The sequence below is a fragment of the Carcharodon carcharias genome, chromosome 5 (genome assembly GCF_017639515.1).
Source record: "Carcharodon carcharias isolate sCarCar2 chromosome 5, sCarCar2.pri, whole genome shotgun sequence".
Lineage (NCBI taxonomy): Eukaryota > Metazoa > Chordata > Chondrichthyes > Lamniformes > Lamnidae > Carcharodon > Carcharodon carcharias.
Window position 1 is genome coordinate 52,356,309 of NC_054471.1, and position 14,218 is coordinate 52,370,526.

Here is a 14,218-nt window from a genome sequence, read left to right on the forward strand (position 1 = left end):
AAATACAAGGGATGACAAGCCCATCACCTTCCTGCCCACCCCCAAGGTGTCATCCATCATACGGTGGGTGGGCAGACACAACAATCGACTGCCTGCGTGGCACATTTAAATAAATAATTAAAGTTCAATTGAGCTTGTTTACAAGCCAATTGACCAGGATACTATGCTGCCCATACCATAACATGGTTGACATGGGCAGGCAGGTGGAAGTGGGCAGTCAGTTCTTTGAGGCCAAGTTGGCAAAAAGGTGGGTAGGAAGGGGCCACATCATTCGGTAGGGCACCCTGTGTGCAGTGGGGGTACACCCCGCAAGATGTCACCCCCCCCCATCTGCCCTCCAAAACCCATTGCTTTCCCTCCCTGGGCTTTCCTCCCTCCTCCGCTCCCTGGGCTCTCAGATCCCTCACTGCCCTAAAAAGCCAGAGACATACCAGTCTCCTTGCAATCTCACTACTGAGATCTGGCACTGCTGGAACAGCTAGGTGGCCTGCAGCTCTCGAGGGTAGGACTTCCTGTTCATTGAGGGACGCAAGCCCCACTGTGAACCTGTTCAGCCAACCACCAGCACGTTATGGCTGTGGACGGGCTCCTTCCAGGTGCGTGGCTACTGGCTGACTTTCCTTCTGGGGGCAAGGACAAGCAGTCCCCCCTCCACCCTGTAAAATCCAGCCAATGTATCATTTCAAAAAAGAGCACTAGTTCTCTCAGTAAGCTGGCCAACATTCATTTCTGAACCAATACTTACAGATAGACGAGTCATTGGTATCATTGATGTTTGCAGGAGTATTGTTGGCATAGGTTGATTGTCAGAAATCTATGTTAGGATTTCAGAATGTGTTATGAGCAATGTTGGAAGCTCTGTCAATGTTATTAATCAGAAGAACAAGATATTGCACCAGGAGCACCAAGAGCAATGAACACAGCAAGATCAGAATTGGAGCTAATATGGTGATGAGATCAGGTCATGCTAAAAATTGGGTATTGGGTGACAATATTCTAAAGCAGCAATTTCCACAAGGAATCAGGCATATATATTGGCCAGGATACAGGGAACGTGGAGATTTTTTAATTTTATTTGTCTCCAGGGTGTGAGCATTGCTATCAATGCCAGCATTTTTTGCTGAAAAATAGCATGTGACCTTTTATGTCCACCTGGTGCCCCAGAACTTGCTGTGCCCCTAGCCAAGCTGTTCCAGTACAGCTACAGCACTGGCATCTACCTGGCAATGTGGAAAATTGCCCAGGTATTTCCTATGCACAGAAAATAGGACAAATCCAACCCAGCCAATTACTGCCCCATCAATCTACTCTCGATCATCAGTAAAGTGATGGAATGTGTCATCAACGGTGCTATCAAATGGCACTTGCTTAGCAACAACCTGCCCAGTGACACTCAGTTTGGGTTTCACCTGGACCACTCGGTCCCTGACCTCATTACAGCCTTAGTTCAAACATGGACAAAAGAGCTGAACTCCAGAGGTGAGGTGAGAGTGACTGCCCTTGACATTGAGGCCGCATTTGACCGAGTGTGGCATCAAGGAGTCCTAGCAAACGTGGAGTCAGTGGGAATCAGGGGGAAAACTCTCCACTGGTTGGAGTCATACCTAGCACAAAGGAAGATGGTTGTGGTTGTTGGCGGTCAGTCTTCTCATTTCCATAACATAACTTCAAGAGTTTCTGAGGGTAGTGTACTAGGCTCAACCATCTTCAGTGACTTCACCAATGATCTTCTTTCCATCATAAGGCTGATGATTGCAAAATGTTCAAAACCATTCGTGACTCCTCAGCTACTGAAGCAGGCCATGTCCAAATGCAGCAAGACATGGACAATATCTAGGCTTGGTTTGTCAACTGGCAAGTAACATTCGCCCCACACAAGTGCCAGGCAATGACCATCTCCAACAAGAGAGAATCTAACTATCACCTCTTGACATTCAATGGCATTACCATCGCTGAAACTCAGCATCCTGGGGGTTACCATTGTCCAGAAACTAAACTGGACTAGCCATATAAATACTGTGGTTACAAGAGCAGGTCAGAGGCTAGGAATCCTGCAGCAAGTAACTTACCTCCTGACTCTCCAAATCCTATCCACCATTTACAAGACATAAATCAGGACAGTGATGGGATACTCTCCACTTGCCTAGATGAGTGCAACTCCAACAACACTGAAGAAGCTAGTCAGCATCCAAGACAAAGCAGCCCACTTGATTGGCATCCCATCCACAAATATTTATTCCCTCCACCATCTACGAACAGTGGCAGCATCTACAAGATGCACTGCAGAAACTCACCAATGCTCCTTTGGCAGCACCTTCCAAACCCATGACCACTACCATCTAGAAGGAGAAAGGCAGCAGAATCATGGGAACATTACCACCTAGAAGTTCACCTCCAAGTCACTCACCATCCTGACTTGGAAATATATCACCGTTCCTCACTGTTGCTGGATCAAAATCCTGGAACTGCCTTCCTAACAGCACTGTGGCTGTACCTACACCACATGGGCTGCAGCACTTGAAGAAGGCAGCTCATCACCACCTTCTCAAGAGCAATTAGGGATGGGTAATAAATGCTGGCCTAGCCAGCAAAGCTCACATGTCGTAAATGAATGAAAAAATGGATGGGGCCTTCCAGAGACCCGCCCTGCCACCTTTAATAGAACTGAATCCTAATCCTAGCCCCTTTTTGGGACAATCCTAGATCAGGCATACTTCTCAGCTGACCACAGAGATAAAAGCAAAGAACTGCGGATGCTGGAAATCCAAAACAAAAACAAAGACAGAAATACCTGGAAAATCTCAGCAGGTCTGGCAGCATCAGTGGAGAAGAGCACAGTTGACGTTTCGAGTCCTCATGACCCTTCAACAGAACTAAGTAAAGATATGAAAGGGGTGAAATATAAGCTGGTTTAAGGGGGTGGGGGTGGTGTTGGGACAAGAAGAGCTAGGTAAAGGGCCAGTGATAGGTGGAGATAACAAAAGAATGTCACAGACAAAAAGACAAAGAGGTGTTGAAGGTGGTGATATTATCTAAAGGAATGCGCTAATTAAGAGTAGAAAGCAGGACAAACAAGGTATAGATAGCTCGAGTGGGGGTGAGGAATACTAAAAAGGCTAAAAGGTAGAGATAAAACAATGGGTGGAAATACATTCAAAAATAATGGAAATAGGTGGGAAAAGAAAAATCTATATAAATTATTGGAAAAAACAAAAAGGAGGGGGCAAAAAACGGAAAGGGGGTGGGAATGGAGGAAAGAGTTCATGATCTAAAATTGTTGAACTCAATATTCAGTCCGGAAGGCTTTAATGTGCCTAGTTGGAAGATGAGGTGCTGTTCCTCCAGTTTGCGTTCAGCTTCACTGGAAACCGCATTGGGAGCAACGAATGCAGTAGACTAAATTGAGGGAAGTGCAAGTGAAATGCTGCTTCACTTGAAAAGAGTGTTTGGGCCCTTGGACGGTGAGGAGAGGGGAAGTGAAGGGGCAGGTGTTGCATCTTCTGCGGTTGCATGGGAAGGTGCTGTGGAAGGGGGTTGAGGAGTAGGGGGTTATGGAGGAGTGGACCAAGGTGTCACAGAGGGAACAATCCCTACAGAATGCTGCCGGGGCGGGTGAAAGGAAGATGTGTTTGGTGGTGGCATCATGCTGGAGTTGGCGGAAATGGTGGAGGATGATCCTTTGAATGCGGGGACTGGTGGGGATAAGTGAGGACTTATCTTTCTGGGAGGGAGGAGAAGGTGTGAGGGCGGATGCGCGGGAGATGTGCCGGACACGGTTGAGGGCCCTGTCAACCACCGTGGGTGGAAAATCTCGGTTGAGGAAGAAGGAGGACATGTCAGAGGAACTGTTTTGAAAGTGGCATCATCAGAACAGATGCGACGGAGGCAAAGGAACTGAGAGATTGGGATGGAGTCCTTACAGGAAGTGGGGTGTGAGGTGCTGTAATCGAGGTAGCTGTGGGAGTCGGTAGGCTTGTAATGGATATTGGTGGACAGTCTATCACCAGAAATTGAGACAGAGAGGTCAAGGAAGGGAAGGGAAGTGTCAGAGATGGACCATGTGAAAATGATGAAGGGGTGAAAATTGGAAGCAAAATTAATCAATTTTTCGAGGTTCCGACGAGAGCATGAAGCAGCACCGAAGTAATCATCGATGTACCGGAGAAAGAGTTGTGGGAGGGGGCCAGAGTAGGACTGGAACAAGGAATGTTCCACATACCCCATAAAGAGACAGGCATAGCTGGGGCCCATGCGGATACCCATAGCCACACCTTTTATTTGGAGGAAGTGAGAGGAGTTGAAGGAGAAATTGTTCAGTGTGAGAACAAGTTCAGCCAGACAGAGGAGAGTAGTGGTGGATGGGGATTGTTCGGGCCCCTGTTCGAGGAAGAAGCTAAGGGCCCTCAGACCATCCTGGTGGGGGATGGAGGTGTAGAGGGATTGGACGTCCATGGTGAAGAGGTGGCGGCTGGAGCCAGGGAGCTGGAAATTGTTGATATGATGTAGGGTGTCAGAGGCATCACGGATGTGGGTGGGAAGGGACTGGACAAGGGGAGAGAGAAGGGAGTCAAGATAGCGAAAAATGTGTTCCGGGGGGCAGGAACAGGCTGACACAATTGGTCTGCCAGGACAGCCCTGTTTGTGGATTTTGGGTAGGAGGTAGAAGCAGGCCGGCCAAGGTTGGGCGACTATCAGGTTGGAAGCTGTGGAAGGAAGATCTCCAGAGGAGATGAGGTCAGTGACAGTACTGGAAACAATGGCTTGATGTTCAGTGATGGGGTCGTGGTCCAGGGAGAGGTAGGAGGAAGTGTCTGCGAGTTGACGCTCAGCCTCTGTGAAGTAGATGTCAGTGCGCCAGACAACAACGGCACTACCCTTGTCAGCGGGTTTGATGACAATGTTAGGGTTGGACCTGAGAGAACAGAGTGCAGCAAGTTCAGAGAGAGACAGGATAGAATGGGTGAGAGGAGTAGAGAAATCGAGACGACTAATGTCACGCCAACAGTTCTCAAAGAAATGATCAAGAGAGGGTAAGAATCCAGAGGGAGGTGTCCAGGTGGAGGGAAAATATTTGAGGTGGGTAAAAGAATCCGTTGAATGGGGAGAGGACTCCTGCCCAAAGAAGTGAGCACGGAGATGAAGGCTGCGGAAGAAGAGTTCAGCATCATGCCGAGCCCGAAATTCATTGAGATGAGGGTGTAAGGGTATGAAACTAAGTCCTTAGCTGAGCACTGAACATTCAGCGTTGGAGAGGGGAAGGTCAGGGGGTATGGTGAATACACAGCCAGGGCTGGGATTGGAAGACGGGATGCGGACAGAGGGACAGGCAGGGGTGGAGGGTCCTGAATGGGTGTTGGTGTCGATGAGTTGTTGGAGGTTGCGTTCCTTAGCACTTGAAAGAAAGAGAAAAAGTTTCTTGTTGAGGCGTCGGATGAGACGAAGAATAAAATGAAACTGGGGGCACGGGCAGCTTTGAAAAAGGGTGTGGCAGTGCTGCTGGAGGGAGAGGTTGAGTGTGTTCATATGGCGGCGCATGACACTGAGTGTGGATCTCAAAATGCAACAAGAACAGCAGTCCGAGAAATGTTTTAAGTCTCAGAGATACCTGTAATCCTGGGTGGGTTCGAAACTGAGGGATGGAATTTCAGTTGAAATCCACGTGGGGTAAGTCGGAGACGGAGACAGTCATTGAGAAAGGAGATATGGCTGTGAAAGCGGGTTTTAGTAAACACCTTGTCAAACACCAGGAGGGAAATGGAAAGCAATGAAAGTGAACAAGGCAAAAGAGAGATACCAAAATCCTGATGGAGAGTAGACCAAAACTTCTTCAAGGTAGGCGTTCCTTGAAGAGAAGTGGCAGTCAATTAAATACAGAGATAAAAGCAAAGAACTGCGGATGCTGGAAATCCAAAACAAAAACAAAACCAGAAATACCTGGAAAAACTCAGCAGGTCTGGCAGCTTCTTCTTCCTCAACCGAGGTTTTCCACCCACGGTGGTTGACAGGGCCCTCAACCGTGTCCGGCCCATCTCCCGCGCATCCACTCTCACGCCTTCTCCTCCCTCACAGAAAAATGATAGGGTCCCCCTTGTCCTCACTTATCACCCCACCAGCCTCCGCATTCAAAGGATCATCCTCCGCCATTTCCGCCAACTCCAGCATGATGCCACCATCAAACACATCTTCCCTTCACCCCCCCAGTGGCATTCCGTAGGGATCGTTCCCTCTGTGACACTTTGGTCCACTCCTCCATAACCCCCTACTCCTCAACCCCTCCCACGGCACCTTCCCATGCAACCGCAGAAGATGCAAAACCTGCCCCTTCACTTCCCCTCTCCTCACCGTCCAAGGGCCCAAACACTCTTTTCAAGTGAAGCAGCATTTCACTTGCACTTCCCTCAACTTAGTGTACTGCATTCATTGCTCCCAATGCAGTTTCCTCTACATGGGAGAGACCAAACGCAGACTGGGTGACCGCTTTGCAGAACACCTTCGGTCTGTCCGCAAGCATTACCCAGACCTCCCTGTCTCTTGCCATTTCAACACTCCACCCTGCTCTCATGCCCATATGTCCGTCCTTGGCTTGCTGCATTGTTCTAGTGAAACTCAACGCAAACTGGAGGAACAGCACCTCATCTTCCGACCAGGCACTTTACAGCCTTCTGGACTGAATATTGAGTTCAACAATTTTAGATCTTGAACTGTCTCCTCCATTCCCACCCCCTTTCCGTTTTTTTGCCCCTTTTTGTTTTTTCCAATAATTTATATAGATTTTTCTTTTCCCACCTATTTCCATTATTTTTAAATGCATTTCTATCCATGGTTTTATCTCTACCTTTTAGCCTTTTTAGTATTCCTTCACCCCACCCCACCCCCACTAGAACTATCTGTACCTTGCTTGTCCTGCTTTCTATTCTTAATTAGCACATCACCTTCAACACCTCTTTGTCCTTTTGTCTGTGACATCTTTCGGTTATCTTCACCTATCACTCGCCCTTTACTTAGCTCTTCTTGTCCCACACCTCCACCCCCCCAACTTAAACCAGCTTATATTTCACCCCTTTCCTATTTTTACTTAGTTCTGTTGAAGGGTCATGAGGACTCAAAACGTCTTCTCCACCAATGCTGCCAGACCTGCTGAGTTTTTCAAGGTATTTCTGTTTTTGTTGTCTCAGATGACCACTCTCACTTAAGGTTGTGAAAGAGGCTTCACAGATACTTAAATGGGTCTAAAGAACTGATATACCTTGCCCTGAATGAAAGGAACCACCAGAGTCTTCCAGATAGCCTTTTTAACAAGTTTTAGCAAGATTATAAGGGTCCGTGCATCTCTCCTCAATCATGTACCTCTCCACTGAAAAGTGTATGGAGATGATTCTCGAGTTCGTATACAGAAGCCCAAATAAGGCAATATATTTTCCAGATGATATAAAAGTTTATTAAAGAAGCAAACATTTGATGCCAACTGCAACATTGATAGTTCTGGGAAAAGAAAGTTTAATCTTGTTTCTAATAGAGAATCCACGTTTAAATAATGCTACAGGGAGATATTTATGATATCCATCAATACTTAAAGTATGTTACCTTAAATCCCCGAGTAGAAAGTTACAGAGTTTAGCAAGAACCTCTATCCCAATTAAGGGAAGTGAACTATTGCCACGACATTACAGTAGCTCTACCATTAACATGAGAGATGCTGGAGTAAGTCCAACATATCTAAAAATGCTACTGTGTGGTTCCAACATTTATACCTTTAAAAAGCTGAAGCAGCAGGAATATGTGAGCATACATGCTTGACAACATCCTTCATTTTAGTGAACACTCTTCAAGCTAACAGGATACTGAGGGAGGCAGGTTTTAACTTCTTGCTAAGCAATTACCTCTCAAGATTAGAACTCAAGTTTCCGGATTTAGTTGATAAGTGATTTAGGGGCATCCTTCAGGATTAGGATTATCCATTGTTAAATTTGTGATATCTTAGAATTTATCAATGCCTTACTGAGATGATGTATCCTTATTAATGCCTTACTGAGATGATATAGCCATGATTTTCAGGAGCCAGTTTCTGTTTTTTAACAACTGCCTTTTGTTGGAGGATATACCATATCTTATGCCACATGATTTTGGTGTCCTTGAGCACATAATTATGCTCAAATATGTTTATGAACTTCTGAACCCTTGTCCAGTAGATGAACTCTCCATTTTAATTTTTAATCCCTACTTCATAGGATCTCTCTTTTTAATCCATGTAATCATACTTTTAACTCTTATAATTGTTTTATTATAGCTGGATTCCTTCACAGGATGGTGAGCTTGGAGGCATCCACTTAGGAGTCGCCTCCTAGCAGATTGCGCCGCCAACCTCACTGCCAGCAAGTATGGGCTTGGGATCCTCATTTGGTCCTGATGTTGGGGTCCGAAAGCCCACAGCAAAGTCCAGCATTTTGGGTGACTAGTCTTGTAGAATGGAATCACACAAAAAAATACAAGTACAAAATTTAAGAATACACATCTAAAGAAAGGAACTCCAGAATTCAATTATACAAAAATATTAGAACAACTGTGTGAACCTGTTGCTTTGTTTCACTAGTGGTCTACAGGTGGCTGAATCACTGAGGTTTTACAGATTAAGTGTAAACTTTGGACCACTGGTCCAAACTTGCCTCTGTGATAGATGGTGTGAGTTTAAACCCCATATTCTAGGGTGACACATCAGTACAATAATAAGTGAGTGCTGCATTATCAGAAGGGCCATCTTTCGAAGATATTAAAGCCTGTTTGAATGTAAAGGATCCCATGGCAGGATTTACAAAACAGCACACTTGTACTTCAGGGTGATTTAGACAAGCTGTGTGTGTGGGCAAACACGTGGCAGATGCAGTATAATGTGGATAAGTGTGAAGTTATGTGCTTCGGTGTGAAAAACAGAAAGGCAGAGTATTATTTAAATGGTGATATATTGGGAAATGTGGATGTACAAAGGGACCTGGGTGTCCTTGTACACCAGTCAATGAAAGTAAACAGGCAGGTGCAGCAAGCAATTAGGAAGACAAATACTCTGTTGGCCTTCACTGCAAGAGCATTTGAGTTCAGAAGTAGGGATGTCTTACTGCTGTTATACACTGCCTTGATGATACCACACCAGGAGTATTGTTGCAGTTTTGGTCTCCCTGCCTAAGAAAGGGTATACTTGCCATAGAAGGAGTGCAGCGAAGGTTCACTAGGCTGATACCGGGGATGGCAGGACTGTCATATGAGGAAAGATTGGTTTGATTGGGCTAATATTCACTAGAGGTTAGAAGAATGAGAGGGGATCTGATTGAAACGTATAAAATTCTAACAGGGTTAGATAGGCTAAATGCAGGGAGGATGTTTCCCCTTGTTGGGGAGTCTAGAACCAGGGGCCACAGTCTCAGGATACAGGGCAGGCCATTTAGGACTGAGATGAGGAAAAATTTCTTCACTCAGAGGGTGATCAACCTGTGGAATTCTCTACCACAGAAGGCTGTGCAGGCTGGGTGACTGAGTATATTCAAAAAAGAAATTGATTTTTTTTTGGATATTAGGGGCATCAAGGGATATGGGGAGAAAGCAGGAAAATAATGCTGAGATAGAGGATCAGTCATGATTATATTGAATGGAGGAGCAGGCTTAAGGGCCGAATTGTCTACTCCTGCTCCTAGTTTCTATGTTTGACTTCTTTCCTACATCTAGCTAACTGCCCACGCTGTCAAAACAGAGATGCTGGTCAATTAAAAGAAAATTTTGCATTATGCCTTTCATGACCTCAGGACATCGCAAAATTCTTTACAGCCAATGAAGTGTGTGGGACCTTGCTGTGCACAAAAATTGGCTACTGCACTACTGGCCGTGAGACGTGGAAGACGTGAATGAATAATTGTAAGCTCTTTCTGAATTTGGGTGCCTGTGACAATTAACCTGTCAAAATTACAGTGCATGTCCCGGGAGGTTTGCAGGGTTGAGAGCTTTGGATGCGGAAACCTTGCATTGAAGAGGTTAAATAAACGTGTGGGAATGATAGCAGCCCACACGTGAAGCTGAGACGGAGTTAAGCCTGGGGAAGGGTGAGGGGACTCCGCTCCTCTGATTGATCGCCTCCTCCCGTCTTCTGGGCGGGCACTTCCGGCAGCGCGAACGGTGGGGAGGAAGGAAATCTGAGTGACGTGTCAGCGCGCAGCGGGTGGAGCGGCGGGCGGTTGGTGCACGCGGGTCCGGACAATGGCTCACAGTTACCCGGAGGCCAAGCGGCTCGAGGTGGTGAGTAGGGGAGGGGAGGGGGAGACTCGTGGCCGCCTGACCCCGGCCGCGGGGGCTTTGATCAACAACAAAGCCGCCGGCTTCCGCTGGGCAGCGGCTTTCCAGGAGCTGGGACTGGAGGCTTGAAGCGGATTGATGTTTACAGGAGGGGAGCATCGTCCCGGGGATGGGGATGGGGATGGGGGTGGGGGCCTAAGAGAGAGGACGGGAGGGGAGGAGTGAGGAGGGGGAGAGAGGGGAGGATAGGAGTGGGGAGGAGGGAGTGTTTTGTCCATCTGCTAATGTGTTCCATGCTTGGTTTCACACGGTAGATGGATTAAACACCAACTGTTGTGACCAGAAGGTGTTATTCCCTGTAGGGATTCCGTGTTCCACCCTCTAGTTGCACAGAACCAATTTTTCTTATGTCTTATTTTTTTTTCCCCCATTCCCCTTTGGAGCTGCCAGCATTTCGCTATGATGTGTTTCCGCAGACACTATCCGTGAGTAACTCAGCCACACAAACTCCCAGATGTGTTTATTGATTGATTAGTTCTGAGCTTGCAATCACAGCTGGATGGCAGGATGAGCATTATGATCTGCCATTGTTCCTGCTCCTGATGGTGACTCCTGCGGGAATTGTTACAGATACGGATGCTCGATGAGGGACAGATTGAATTCGGGGAGGATGCGTCTTGTTATTATCCTTGCTCACGTTGAATTATGATGACTACTTGGGTGAGATTGGCAGGTACCTACCTACCTGATGCTTATTCAGCTGCACTGAAGTAAAGTCAAAGTGGAGTTGAAGATGAAATCTTGATTTGTAGACTTAAGGAAACAGTTCAGATGCTGACGATTTGGAATGATGTCTGCCTGTGTTATGTGAAATCATTGATGAATACACTTATACAAACAGGCAACTAGCTGATTTTGGGAGAAAATGCTGAATAATTGTTTGGCAGCAAGAAATTTATGATCAGAACTGGGAGTAAGAATACTGGGAGTTGGAAGTAGAATGTGGCCTATTTTGTGATGTTGCTGGTTTTCCCCTCTGAAACCAATATGTGGAAAAAAACTTGAATTTGTAAGGTGTCATTGACAACTTCAAGATACCCAAAGCACTTTACAGTAAATTAAGTCTTTTAATGTAGCTGCAGTTGTAAGTTATTTCATTAAAGCCATACTAGTATTTCTCCTGAACAAGAATGTGGTTAAAAGTAGGAATGGAGGAAAAGAAATGCGGCAAGTTTATTTTGTGTACAGTGTCAGAGGAGTATTTATAATGTCATGTTAGAGAAATTGAGTGAACCTGCTTTTCAAGTCATTCCAGATCAATGGTTGAAAATCTGTTCTCCTACTAATTAGAACCTATAGTAAAATGAACTCCACCAGCTTTACTCCATTTCATGGAGTTTGTCCCTGGGCCAGTATTGTGCTTCTCATAATAACCAATCGAGCTGTAAAAGAAAAGGGAAAATGGATGTCAATTCCCATTAAAAAGCAAATAATAAATCCAGCAGGTAGTGGGTGCTGGAGAAAGGTGCAAAATGTTCAAAGAAAATATTAAGAGGTGCAAAAGGCAAATTAAATTCAACTCAGAAAAGTGTGGGCGATACATATTGATAGGAAGAATGAGATGGGATAATATATGCTAAATGGTAAAATTTTAAGGGGATGCAAAAAGAGTGTGACCTGGCAGTGTTTGTGCACAAGTCTTTGAAAGTGGCAAGACAGGTTAACAGTGCAGTTAATAAAGCATATGGGATACTGGGCTTTTTAAAATATAGAGTACTAAGAACCAGGAAGTTATGTCAAACCTATATAAAACACTAGTTTGGCCCCAGTCAAAGTGTTGTGTCAGTTTTTGGGCACTGCACTTTAGGAAGTTCTTGAAGGCTTTGGAGAGTGTGCAGAAGAGATTTACAAGATGGTTCCAGAGTTGAGGAATTAGTCATTCGGATAGACTAGAGAAGCTGGGGTTTTCCTCCTTGGAGCAGAGAATGTTAAGAGGATGTTTGATAGCAGTGCTTATAATCATGAAGGGCTAGATAGATGTTACCAGTAACTGAAGAGGCCACAACTTTGAGATTGGCAAAAAAAAATAGATGACAGGAGGAAAAATGGTGTTAATGCAATGAATGGCTAGAATTTTGAATGCACTGCCTGATAAGGTGGTGGAAACAGATTCAATAGTAACCTTGAAAAGGGATTTGAATAAATACACAAATAAAAATTTCAAGGATTTGGGGAAGGAGTTGGAGAGTGGAATTGACTGGATTTCTCTTAGAAAGTGCCAGCAAAGACTTGATGAGTCTAATGGCTCTGCTCTACTATTCTGATTCTTAAGAATCCAGAGGCTTCAATGCAGCACAAATATGCCTCCTGCAAAAATGATATATTTAAGTCAAAAACAGAAACAGAAATACCTGGAAAAACTCAGCAGGTCTGGCAGCATCGTTGGAGAAGAGCACAGTTGATGTTTCAAGTCCTCATGACCCTTCAACAGAACTAAGTAAAAATAGGAAAGGGGTGAAATATAAGCTGGTTTAAGGAGGGGGGGTTGTTGGGACAAGAAGCCAGTAATAGGTGGAGATAACCATAAGATGTCACAGACAAAAGGACAAAGAGGTGTTGAAGATGGTGATATTATCTAAAGGAATGTGCTAATTAAGGGTAGAAAGCAGGACAAACAAGGTAGCTCTAGTGGGGGTGGGGTGGGGTGAAGGAATACTAAAAAGGCTAAAAGGTAGAGATAAAACAATGGGTGGAAATAACATTTAAAAATAATGGAAATAGGTGGGGAAAGAAAAATCAATATAAATTATTGGAAAAAAACAAAAAGGAAGTGGGGGGATCGGAAATGGGGTGGGGATGGAGGAGAGAGTTTATGATCTAAAATTGTTGAACTCAATATTCAGTCCGGAAGGCTGTAAAGTGCCTAGTCGGAAGATGAGGTGCTGTTCCTCCAGTTTGCGTTGAGCGTCACTGGAACAATACAGCATGCCAAGGACAGACATGTGGGCATGAGAACAGGGTGGAATGTTGAAATGGCAAGCGGCAGGGAGGTCTGGGTAATGCTTGCGGACAGACCGAAGGTGTTCTGCAAAACGGTCACCCAGTCTGTGTTTGGTGTCTCCAATGTAGAGGAAACCGCATTGGGAGCAACGAATGCAGTAGACTAAGTTGGGGGAAATGCAAGTGAAATGCTGCTTCACTTGAAAAGAGTGTTTGGGCCCTTGGACGGCGAGGAGAGAGGAAGTATAGGGGCAGGTGTTGCATCTTCTGCGGTTGCATGGGAAGGTGCCGTGGGAGGGGGTTGAGAAGTAGGGGGTTATGGAGGAGTGGACCAGGGTGTCATGGAGGGAACGATCCCTACAGAATGCCGCTACGGGGGGGTGAAGGGAAGATGTGTTTGGTGGTGGCAGCATGCTGGAGTTGGCGGAAATGGCGCAGGATGATCCTTTGAATGCGGAAGCTGGTGGGGTGATAAGTGAGGACAAGGGGGACCCTATCATGTTTCTGTGAGGGAGGAGAAGGTGTGAGGGCGGATGCGTAGGAGATGGGCTGGACACGATTGAGGGCCCTGTCAACCACCGTGGGTGGAAAACCTCGGTTAAGGAAGGAGGAGGACGTGTCAGAGGAACTGTTTTTGAAAGTGGCATCATCAGAACAGATGCGACGGAGGCGAAGGAATTGAGAGAATGGGATGGAGTCCTTACAGGAAGCGGGATGTGAGGAGCTGTAATCGAGGTAGCTGTGGGAGTCGGTAGGCTTGTAATGGATATTGGTGGACAGTCTATCACCAGAAATTGAGACAGAGAGGTCAAGGAAGGGAAGGAAAGTGTCAGAGATGGACCATGTGAAAATGATGGAGGGGTGGAAATTGGAAGCAAAATTAATCAATTTTTCAAGGTCCCGACGAGAGCATGAAGCCGCACCGAAGTAATCATCGATGTAC

At 45.8% G+C, this 14,218-nt stretch overlaps 1 protein-coding gene across 2 annotated transcripts in view; it reads left to right on the top strand.

The window, feature by feature from the left end:
• The first annotated feature begins 10,166 nt into the window (after positions 1-10,166).
• LOC121278412 (prolyl endopeptidase) overlaps positions 10,167-14,218 on the top strand; it is a 128,914-nt gene continuing 124,862 nt past the window's right edge. For both annotated transcript variants that reach the window (XM_041188806.1, XM_041188807.1), the window contains exon 1: positions 10,167-10,278. In XM_041188806.1, coding sequence (XP_041044740.1) covers positions 10,240-10,278 — 39 coding nt within the window. In that variant the 5' untranslated portion in view covers positions 10,167-10,239. The remainder of the gene's footprint in view (positions 10,279-14,218) is intronic.